The sequence below is a fragment of the Nilaparvata lugens genome, chromosome 7 (genome assembly GCF_014356525.2).
Source record: "Nilaparvata lugens isolate BPH chromosome 7, ASM1435652v1, whole genome shotgun sequence".
In the NCBI taxonomy this organism is placed as follows: domain Eukaryota; kingdom Metazoa; phylum Arthropoda; class Insecta; order Hemiptera; family Delphacidae; genus Nilaparvata; species Nilaparvata lugens.
The window spans coordinates 9,314,246-9,326,791 of NC_052510.1; the positions used below are offsets into that span (position 1 = coordinate 9,314,246).

Consider the following 12,546-nt stretch of genomic DNA (forward strand, 5'->3'; position numbering starts at 1 on the left):
AATATAATATGGGTTTAATGAAAACGTTACAAGAATTAATTTTCCACATTCCCTGTTCAGATGACAACCTATTGTGCTTTTATTCCACAAAAGAAAAAAATTTGGTGTGATGCACTCACACAACTTTCCTTGCCGTTACGAAAATTTGGTCAACTGACGCTAGTGTTCCTGCGCATCTCAAGTCTACTATTCAAAGATTTGAGCCAGCTGGTGACAGGGCAATAACGCTGGAGACACACGAGGTCTGCTATCTCTTCATAGTGAACCATTTAATAGAATCAACAGTTGCCAACAGTTTGCAATTGGATAATCACATTTTCTAGAATTTCGAGCTTATTTTTAATTTTAGGTGAAAATGTTACTGAACATTAATTGTAGAGATTCCCATGTTCAATCTTTTCCACTTGAAAATTTTGGTGTAAATTGTATCTGAAGCCTAATAATTGATAATCTAAAATCAAACTTTGCATAGATCCTCCTAAAATTTTCACAGATATGGGACTTGTGGCAGTTGATAGAGCTTATCAATGACTATTGTAGGTGTATAACTTTAATCAAAATCGTTGGAGCCGTTTTCGAGAAAATCGCGAAAAACCCTGTTTTTGACAACATTTTTGCCATTTTAGCCGCCATCTTGAATCGCATTTGAACGAAATTGTTCGTGTCGGATCCTTATATTGTAAGGACCTCAAGTTCCAAATTTCAAGTCATTCCGTTAATTGGGAGATGAGATATAGTTTACACAGACGCACATACACTCATACACACACACACACACACACACACACACACACACACACACACACACACACACACACACACACACACACACACACATATACAGACCAATACCCATAAACCACTTTTTTGGACTCAGGGGACCTTGAAACGTATAGAAATTTATAAATTGGGGTACCTCAATTTTTATCGGAAAGCAATACTTTCCTTACCAATGGTAAAAGGGCAAGGAAAGTAATATCATCACTATTCAATTTCATCCAATTAAATAATAGTGACTAGCTTCCAGGTAGTGTTCGAATATTTGTGAAGCTTTCAACTAAGGTATCCTCCTATTGTGGATAATGCCTACATAAGCTTTTTTCTCGTTCGTGGTTGATGGAGTATAAGTATGAATAATATTATAAAAGTTTTACACTACACCAGCTATGGAAATGCATCAATATTTTCGTATTGTCCAATGTTTTATATGTCCATTATCTATGAATTTTACTAAAAGAATCGATATTTTTGCTGGATGAAAAGATCCACTAATGTTTTGCCCCACCAGAGAAAATTTTCGTTTCAAATGTGTTAAATCATAAATCAAACCCCATATTTGATGACTGAATTGAATTGAATTGAATTGAATCGCTGCCTTTATTAAAACCTAGGAGGGCGAAGTTAGGGCGCAGCCGGCCCTCTCTTACACTTAACCCTCCATACAATTCTAAGTTACAACTAAAACAACATCATAAACAATGAACTAAAGTAAAAGAAAACAATAACTTAGAAAATTTACAAGAAAAAATATATATAAATATAATAACTATATTTAATTTTTTATTATATTATAATTATTTATAATTATATATAAATATAATAACTATATTTAATTTTTTATTATATTATAATTATTTATAATTATATATAAATATAATAAAAATAAAAAAAAAGAGAAAACTCGAACTCCTTCGAATTTGAGTACGTAAAAGTGGTTATGCAGGAAGGAAGAAGAGAAAAGTGAATACAGTTGAGAATTTTCAGTCCAAATCCATAGATTATTCCGGTAGAAGAAAGGGAAGAAGGGAAAAGAAAGAAAAGAAAAGGAAGAGAGAAAGAAGGAAGAAAGAGAGGAACCACACATACACACACACACACACACATATATACACTATATAGACTTTAATTACGGGTTAGGGAGCATTCCAGCCGAGTCCACCACCTCTGATCCACCGCAAGACAGCCGCGCCAAACCGGCGACGTCCCTCAACTAGCTTCAGCTCAGCAGGCAAAGAATTCCATAAACTACAGGCTGTCACAAGGAACGACTTATTGAACATAACAGTCCTATGTGTTGGGACAGCCAGCAGATGGGATCCATGCCGCGTTCCTCCACGGCCAAAATCACCCAAGTAACGGTACTCCACTGCCAGATACTTAGGCGTTTTGGTTTTCAATATCTTATGCAGGAAGCACAAAGCATGATGTGATCTACTCTCACGCAGCTTCATGAGTTCAAGTCTGTTAAAGTATTCGGTCACATGGTCGTCACGTCTCAGGTTGAAGATAAAGCGAACACAATAATTATGTGCACGCTGCATCCTCTGCAAAAGTTGAACGGTCATGTCAAGAGTCACAATGTCACAGTAGTTGAAGATTGGGAAAATCAGAGACTGCAGAGAAGTTTTGTAAGTATTCTTTTGAGTTCATGTCCTATGTAAATATGATTTCCTTCCTAAGGTAAAAAAGGTAATTCGTATGGATTTTGTTGGTGGGGAGTCCCTTGCGGGAAGGTACCACCGCCTGAATATATCATTTAAGCCGTCAATGGGCCTTACGACTGTCATACTTCAGCCGGGACCAACAGTTTAACGTGACCATCCTTCCTAATATTTGATAGAATCATTGCTGAATCCATTATTGTACAATACTGATGAATGTTCCTTGTTATATCAAAAGAATTTTCAGGGTATTGAAAGTCTCAAAGCTAATTTAAATATTCAAAACATATCAAGACGATTATTCAGGATTAAATACTCGTTCAGAAATACAGTTTTCAAGGGAAACATTATTGCTTCCCGGAATAATAATAGAGTGGGAAAGAAGGGAAGATTTCTCTCTCATTTTCCCATTCTTCACAAGCTATTTCCCTCTTTTCCCTCTTCAGTTTCTCTCTCAGAGCACTTTGGCATCTTTCTCCGTCTTCACTTTTGAAACGTGATGCCAAATAAATTCGCGCGATAAACTCTGTATTCGGATAGACCGTGTTCCCATATTGGTTGGCCTGGTACTCACAGGCATCCAGTCGCATTCTCTCATGAACAATTCAAGATACTGGTGAAGACAAAAGTTGTTGAAATAATGCATTTATTCTCCAAGCACTCTGGCGTTTATTAATTCGTTGCAATCGCAAATTGGATCTAATAATCTGAGAAGAATCGTATAATTTATTATCGTGTAGCCTTCGAGATGAGGCGCACAAGAAGCAGAGATGGAATGAGGTTCAGTATTGGTTGAATGGGAGGTGTTGATTTTGTTTATGAATGATCCTGACAGTTTAAAGTGAATCTGAATGAAGCAGCCATCACTTGGTTGTGTCAGTATAGGTTGAATGGGAGGTGTTGTTGTTTCTTATGGGGGTTACTGACAGATTGAAGTAAATCTGAGTATAGCAGCTATCACTTTGATGTGTCAGTATTGGTTGAATAGGAAGTGTTGATGTTATTTATGGGGGATCCTGACAGTATGAAGTGAATCTGACTGTACCAGCCATCACTTGGATGTGAAACCATTAATCTTTTCGGTTGGCGCGTTTTAGCTGCCAGCAGATACACAATGGCGTTAGTCTAATACAATTCAGATCTAACTGTGTACTTTTGCGAGAGGCGGCAACAATGGACTGTCTGACAGGTGAGAGATACTTGGCACAATGATGCATCACCAATGAGGCACAGAGATATGGCCGATAGTCTTCTTGCAGAGACAGATTTGTTTTTCAACAAATGGATTAGCAGGAGAAAAATGTGGGGCTTCAGAGAAGGAAATTTCTTTCTCGAACTCCAACCTTCCTCACTTGTAACGTATTTTTTGTCATAGTCATTCAATCTCAGCTGTTTTCCATGCATGAAATCAGCTGTTTGCAGAACAAAGAACATATGATTCTCATTACAGCATACTCTACTGTAATGAAACCATATGTTTTTTAACAGTCGAGTATGTTTCCTTGAAGCAAAACTGTTTCAAAAAAAAACACCTTCAGCGCTCCAGGTGGAAGTTTTGTCAACTTCCACAAAATTCCTGATTCGGAATTTGTAAAATAGGTTATGTTTATAGAATGCATGCAGTAGCTTCAGCACAAGCAGGTGATGTTTCCCATTTCTCAATTATTCTTCTTTAGATTATTATGACAAAAAAGTGTATGTTACTTGGACGTGAATGTCTTTTGCAGTGCTCGAATGAAATTCTAGTCTCGGCTAACGCCTCGACTAGAAACATCATTCACGCCTGCAAGAGGCCCCTTCCCGTTCATGTGACTTAAGGTACTATTTTCAATAGAAGTTTATACATCTTCAATAATTTTTGTGTTTCTTGAATAGTTTCAAATTTCTTAAATAACTCAATATTAATCGTTAAAAGTGGTAATTGAGTGGAATATTTCTAATTAATTTATCAATTTAAGCCATCTAAATTCAAAAATTATTTTTTCAATGTTTATTTTGGACCAAAATTTTATAAAAATTGTACAACTGAAATCCTAACCTTATCTTGGACTTTGTCACCTATAAATTTGGAAGAAAAATAGCACAAGGACTACCTTATTATTTTATCATTCAATGTTATTACATTAGTGTTATTTGCATTGTAAATAAATAAATAATAAAATCCTTCAGAGTTTTTGATTTCCGATTCACACGATACTTCGAGAACTTGATGAATGTTTGGGAAAATACAATTCATAGATCATCAGGATAAGTGTTGGATAGGAAAATGAGCGGCTTCAAAAGAGGGAAATTTCTTTCTTCATCACCACTCCACTCTAGGGAACTCAATCATCTCCTATCTCTTGTTTTCAAAATAGAACATTATTTCAATTATCATCCTTCCAGTATAGAACATTTAAATTCTGATATGTATAATAGTTTTTGAAATGTTGATTATCTAGAATTACTCTGAATAGTATTGTATGCAACCCAAAAGGATAATTGAATTTGGAGTTGAAAAGAGTGAGAACGTCTAGAGTATAACAACTTCAAATCGAAAATTAAATAATTTCGGCATTATTACTGCGTTACTGTCTCTTGATTTCTAAATCGAACATTCCAGCACAGGATGTTTATTTCCCGATATCTATCATACATTGAAATCTTGCTCATCTTGTATTACTCTGATTGAAAGCATTGTTTGCAACCCAAGAGGACGATTGAGTTTGGAGTTATACCATAGAGAAAGAATAGCGTAAGTAGTAGATATCCCATGGTATAGGGCATTTATGTCGCAACTCGTACTGTTATCTCAAGCCGATTACTGTCGATTATTGTCGATTTTTACTGTTTTGACCGGGTAAGAGTGTATGAACGGCACAATATAAGAGACTATCAGCGTCATAAAGCTTCACAGGAAAGAATTACGTGGACTATCAGCTTGAGATAACAGTAAAAGTTGCGACATAAACGCCCTATACCATGGGATATCTACTTACGCTATTGTTTCTCTATGGTTATACACAGTGAGCTTAACTGTGCCGTTCTAGAGCTTAACAGCTTCACATAAAAAAATGAATAATTTTGGCGTGATTACTGTGTTACTATCTCTTGATTTCAAAATTGTGCATTTCAATTATCATCCTTTCAGCACAATACGTTCACATTCCGATATCCATTATAATTTGAAATCTTGATCATCTTGTATTACTCTGAATAGTATTGTATGCAACCCAAAAGGTTGATTGTGTTTGGAGTTATAAAGAGTGATAACGTCTGGAGTATGACAGCTTTAAAAAGTTTAAATTTTCGGGACAGAACATTTCAAATTCGGTAAGAGATAAATTCATGAGATTTAGAGAATGAATTCTTCATGGTATTGTTGATCTGGTAAAACGAAAATTTTCTAAAAATATGAAGTTTTAAGATAGTTATTCAATTTACTAAAAATAACCAAAAATAACTTTTAGTTGAGTTATTTTTGGTAAATTGAATAACTTTTTCAAAAATTGATATTTTCAGAAAATTTTTGTTCTACTAGATCAACAATACCATGAAGAATCCATCCTCTGAATCTCATGGATTTATATCTTACCGAATTTGAAATGTTCTGTCCCAAAATTCAAACTTCAGGCGCTCATATCTCAAAAAGTAATGATCGGAAAAAAATGTTTTCCTGAGAAAACTTTTTCATTTTGATAGCTTGATGATATACAAATCGAAAATATCACGAGTGGAAAGTTCATTTTTAGCCTTTGCACAGACTTAACATAAATTATCATCAATAATTAACATCAATAGCATTGATACTAAAGTTACTTTGCTAGTGTTTGCCTTCTGTCTGATAATTTGTGACTCCTCCTTGCACACGGACAAATCATCCAAGCAGGATTATTCATGTAATTCACAACACTTTTATACACTTCATATTATGGTCTGTCAAGTCTTTGAATTCTTAGGTATTGCTGATTTTGATTACTCTCTAAAAACACTTTGAATGCTTAAAGTACATTCTTCCTAGCTCAGTTTCGACATAGAGAAACAATAGCGTACGTAGATATCCCATGGTATAGGGCGTTTATGTCGAAACTTTTACTGTTATCTCAAGCCGATTACTGTTGATTATTGTCGATTTTTACTGTTTTGTTGGGGTGAGAGTGTATGAACGGCACAATTTGAGAGACTACCAGCGTCATAAAGCTTCACGGGAAAGAACTACGTGGACTATCGGCTTGAGATAACAGTAAAAGTTGCGACATAAACGCCCTATACCATGGGATATCTACTTATGTTATTGTTTCTCTATGGTTTCGATGAGACAATTTCTTAGGGCCAAGCCACACTAAGCTTTTTTTCATGTGTTTTCAGATGAGTCGACATGGCAGGAGCTGATTCCCGAACGCCAACCCAATCAGCCAATCGGAGAGCTTCCTCCATGCCGACTCGTTTGAAAAAACGCTTTGTGTGGCTTGGCCCTAAAAAATTGTTTCATCGAAACTGAACTGGGAAGGATGTATGCAAAGTATCTAGTGTTTTAAGTAAGTGATCAAACAATACCTGAGAATTCAAAGATTTGACAGACCATAATATAAAAGTGTTTATTCGCTGTTGGGTGGTTTCCAAGAACAATGATGTCATCCGTCTTTTTATCTATTGTATAAAATGGCAAAAAATAATCTCAAATTCAAATTCCTTTTTATTACGCCAAAACACTTTATAACTGGCCATGTCAACAAGTATTGAAAAATACATGGAATAAATAAATAGAATAACAGAAGCATACAAGAATATATATAATCTCGAATGATATATTTGAAATTAGCGGACTGGCGTGATACATGGCTTAGTTGGAATTAGTCATAAAAGCAAAAACTCCATAACCTGATAATCATGTAATGCGTAGACCTCTATTGGGTGACAGTACAAAATGTTAGAATGGCACAGAAAAATTCTTATTTTATTCCTGAGCTTCAGTTTTTCCACAAAAATGTTTGTTGAAGCTCAAAAAAGGGGACTCTTATATGACAGGCTTTCATTTGACATCAGACAAGAGGCTTCTGACATCTGTCTAGAAGAGCTCGTTATCCAGGCTTGTTGTCAAGGATGTGTTTTTTCCAAAGCGGCTTTCTAGCTTATTTTAAAATATATATTTTTCTGACTCAAAGGGATTTATAACCTTATTTGCGAGATACCTTTGTCGGTGTGTTATGATATGGAATAAAAGAACAAAAGATTGTTTCATTAAGGAAAATATCCGTCATCCATAATATTCCATGTTGTCAAGGTATGTCAGCCTATTATAAACTGTTTACTTGATCGACAATAAACACATCTACATCTTAGGTTATAAATTTTCTTTTTTTAAATTTGTGTATATAAATGTGGTTTTCATGAACATCTAATGAATCTTTATTAGAATATTTTACACTTGGCAGAAAATCTTAAACAATAGCAGAATTAGTGGCATCCCGACACATATTCATATATAGTGGGGGCCACATTTTCTTAGATTAGCTGTAATCAACCAATTGTATTAATTACCTTGTAAATAATTGTAGCTTATATGCTTTTTGTAATCATGTTTATATTTAATAAACTCCTCTGGTCGTGTTGTACCCTCGACATTATTATTTTTATTATTATATTATTATTATTATTATTATTATTATTAATAAAGTATTCTATTCTGTTCTAGCCTAAGTTATCCGCAATTTGAAATTGAATTGGGAAATAATGCGTGGAAATAGTGTTTTATTATATTATGATAGCCTGTAGTAGAATCATAGTATTGTAGTCGAACTCCTCCGAAAATGCTAGGAATGGAGATATTATGAAGCCCATTTCAATTCCATCCCAATACCAATTTGAAGCCCAATTTCAGAATCCCAGCCCGATTTCTAGGGATTTTCCAATTCTACCCTGAATCAGGAAATCTACTGTGCATGATTTGTGACTGGCTACGTCAAAACAAATTCAATTTATCTCGTTCAAAAAACCGTGGCTCGGCAGCTTTTTCATCGGCAAAGCTGGTAAGAAATGAACTCGAAATGGCAAAAAGACTGAACGGAAGAAGCCAATATCTGGTCTATATTTTTCAGTGTGACAATTGGAGCCGAGCTCGGAGACATAATGACATAAATTGGACGGGAAAAAGTGTGGTTGGTTGCCGGCAGAATTGGACCAGAGGAGATTATCGAATAGACGGTTAAGTAGTTAATGTTTCACGGAGGAGAGAAGAGATCGTCTTTGATCGCGCCGCTTCTTATCGAGAAGTGTTCTTGGCTTTCCTCAGGAGGCCTCAGGCATCCTCGTTTACTCGTTGATCGTCCTCTCTTCCACCCACACTCCCTCTCCATATCTTCTCTCTCACATTCCCCTCCCTCTTTCTCTTCTTCCTTTTTCTCCTCACTCCTATCCACTCCTTTTCTCTCTTCACCCTTCTTCTCCTCACTCCTATCCTCTCGTTTTCTCTCTTCTCCCTTCTTCTCCTCACTCCTATCCTCTCCTTCCCTCTCTCCTCCCTTCTTCTCCTCACTCCTATCCTCTCCTTTTCTCTCTTCTCCCTTCTTATCCTCACTCCTATCCTCTCCTATTCTCTCTTTTTCATTCTTCTCCATTGTCCACCTCCCACTAAACTCCTCTATTTTTTTTCTCAATTTTCTTCATCTCACTATAAATATCTCTCTTGCTTCTTCTTTAAAAAGATCGAGACTTATCCATTCCACTATCATGAGACTTGCCGTTCCCTAAAACGAGTACACTTTCTTCCTCTCTTTCCTTCCCGATACTTCACCCATCATCGCTCCTCTCCCACACCCACCCCAGTCCTTTTCTCATCCTCTTTTCTCCACCATGAGAAGACAATTTCCACTGATCCTTTTTCCTCATCCATTTTACCACCAACTCCCTCCGACCATCTCTCATCTCCTCCTACAGCTTAGAGAATGATCGTCATCTTTCAGAGCGGCGTCCGTCCCTCTTTTCAAATCTACATTAATGCATCAACTTTCCCGCCAACTTCTGATGAAATATCTCTTCAATCAATCTTGACAATGGTTATTGTTGTTCGGGGGTGTGGTGGGGGAAGGGGGAGTAGAGCTGAGGCGAAATGTCAATGATGTCAAAGCGACGTCCAACTTGGAAATTTCAAGTTTCGCATTTGTCGAATGGATTGCGATGGTGTTGAATTTATTTGAGGGAGTTATTTAGAAGCGGAATTTTGAGATTGGTATGCTCTCTTCACCGAGTCATCATTACTTAGCAAGGAGATGGAATTTTGAAGAGGTTTTTGCTCACAAATACTGTTTGATTCTCCAGCTTTGGTATTCTGCATTTTCACATCCAATTGTTCACTTGCTCAAATATTTTGACTCCATTTTCAAGATTCTTAAAAGATAAAGATTTTAATTCCCAGTTTCAGTAGTCAATTCATTTATTCATTTTTCCTTTATTCATTTATTATTTTACAAAGACGACTTACTAGAAGTATTTTAAGCCTAGGTGATGATGATGGGATGAATACAATGAAGGTAGAGTTATGAATGAATAAAAATTATAGGTTATGCTATCCACTTGAATTGATTTGAGCTACATGATTTATAGTTCTCAATGCTATATTGAGTGAATAATTTCATCCCAATATAATGGATAGCTATTTTATTATATTTCTGGGTTGGTTTTAAGGCTATGACGTTATAGATCCATCCATATAATATAATAAAGGAAAGAATCGGCTTAAACAAGTACGAGATAGGAATTTCACGAATGACGCATCATCACGTCTGAACTACTCCACTGAACAACTTGAAATTTTGCATATAGATTCTCAATTCACCGAGGATGGTTATAGGCCTATTTTCAATAGGCCAATCAATAAGTAAGTCTGATATGTAATGAGAATGACGACTTATTATGATTAGTTGAGAGATCAAGGTTGAACCCTGACATTTGCCGAAACAGGAAACGACATCCATTTAAGGACATAGCATTTTGAATCCATTTTCAAGATTCTTAAAAAATAGAGATTTCAATTCCCAGTTTCAGTAACCAATATATCTTTAAATGTAGCGTTAATCGTAGTGTCCATATTTGGCATACTTGGGCGTGCTTTGTCTCGGCCAATGGCAGTACAGCTCAGCCTATCTATTGGTTGACTGTTAATAGTCACTCGTAGGGCTTCAACCTCACTATTATGCTACTCAATGTTCAAGCTTCCAGTTCACCAGGGATTGATAATGATATAGGAATCAAAACTAATATCTCAAATTGATATAGTAAACCAGTGGTTTTGAAAACATCAGGTAATTTCCATTCACTAAATTGATATTATTACCAAAGCAACACAGTAAAATAAGAAATTCATTTAACATTATGATAGCTTTAAGGCAGGAATGAAATTGGAAAGAAATTGTATATAGCATTGAGAAATGTGTTTCAAAATAGATGCCAAAAATCATTCTGAGCCTCATAATCATTAAAATATGTAAAGTTTCAATTTTGTGTATGATATTCAAGAGGCAATTCACAAGGGACAACACACACATTGTTTCCAGCATAGAGTTAACTCCATATTATTAGTTAATTCAAGCTACGTGTTGTATAGTAGTACATTCATTAAATTTTAATTTAGAGTATTATAAACTTTGTTCGGATGTTATATGAATGTTCCCCTTTGTTGTCTGGCGTTGTGTGGTGGAGGGGGCAATTGAAGGGTGATGCGTATAGCATAATCGCGCCAGTTGCCGATTGACAGCCAATCGAACAGCTCACTTCTCGTAATGTCGATTTTTGCAAAGTGATCTATTGATTATTTATTGTGATTTATTACAAGTGTCATCTCGTCTCGTATCGTGATCTGGACCCGGGATCCTAGAAGCAAGGAGGATTTGGACATGAAGGTAGGCCTATGTTATTGTGCACTTAGCCATTTAAATTGTTCAACTTGCTACCCGACGCCAGACAACCCCAAAAAGTTCTCGATGTAATTTATACAGTCGACAAACCAGAGTGCTGTTTGAGCCAGCCTCTGTCGAATAAACAAACTTTCACAATTTTGTATTATTAGTTATGCTGGAATGAGATAATATAATCTTTATGATTAGATAATAGATAAAGATAATATATCTTTTTGAAAACCATTACAACTGTATTTTTAAGTTTTTGGTGAAATCAAAAACCAGGCTTAACTGGATAACAGTAGAATAACAAAATCTCCGTCATGTATTTTCAAGGAAGAAGTTATGAATAAAAGGATGGATGGTGAACAATTTTCATTCAAATTTCAATGAAATACTGCAGAAGAAACCCATCATAACACGTAATAATTAACTGGTTGTTTTTCTCGGATTGTGATAACATGACTTAGAGCTAGTTACCACTAAACGTCCAGAAACCAATTTACAAAAATCAACATGCCAAAGCCTGGAATTGGTATGATAGCGTTTATTTATTCAAGCTCGCCTCTCATCCACAGACCTTTTCATGCTGATTTTAGCTGACTCAATTTAAATGGTTGTGATTTCTCCCGCAAGAGAGCTAACAGTAGATCAATTATTTATCTTTCTGTTTCGGAAACGTCTTCTGTGTTTATATAACGGTCATATATCAAAACCACCAACGCTCTCCAACCAAATCATTGAATTGTTTGAAAGAGTCTAATGGTCCACATATGCAGAAACAAACTCATTTTGAATACGATTGGTTTCACCTGTATAAATATTCAACAAATCATGTTCCTTATGAAACATGAATAGAAGGGTTGTGTCAAAATCACCTAAAACTGTAGGTCCATTCATCTCTCATTATTATCCGCCCCATTACCCACGCACAAGCCTAGAGCTTGTTGTATCACAATTTGGTATCTGTTATGCTATTGTAGAATGATATACTACTGTATGGAAACATTTATAGAAGTGTTTAACTAAAATATTACATCTGTGAGACTGTGATCACCTTATCTCGGCGTGACCATTTCAAAACACATGCTGCATCTCCGAGGGTCTGGATATCGACTATCAAGTTCTATAGTCCGTGCAAATTTACTTCAGATTTGGAGGAATATGCAGCGCAGAGAAGTGGAGGGAGATCATACAGTGATTAATAGAGTCATAAGTGGAAGCGCAGTTGC

At 35.8% G+C, this 12,546-nt stretch overlaps 1 protein-coding gene across 1 annotated transcript; it reads right to left on the minus strand.

The window, feature by feature from the left end:
- Positions 1–8,641: 8,641 nt before the first annotated feature.
- LOC120352159 (cilia- and flagella-associated protein 251-like) lies at positions 8,642–9,037 on the minus strand. Its single transcript, XM_039431838.1, has one exon. It carries the CDS (start codon positions 9,035–9,037, stop codon positions 8,642–8,644), a length of 396 nt encoding a protein of 131 aa, XP_039287772.1.
- Between the last annotated feature and the right edge of the window lie 3,509 nt (positions 9,038–12,546).

Excerpts from the sequence above, each read along its gene's own strand:
- LOC120352159 (XM_039431838.1), bottom strand. The coding sequence starts at position 9,037 with ATGGAGAAGAATGAAAAAGAGAGAATAGGAGAGGATAGGAGTGAGGAT.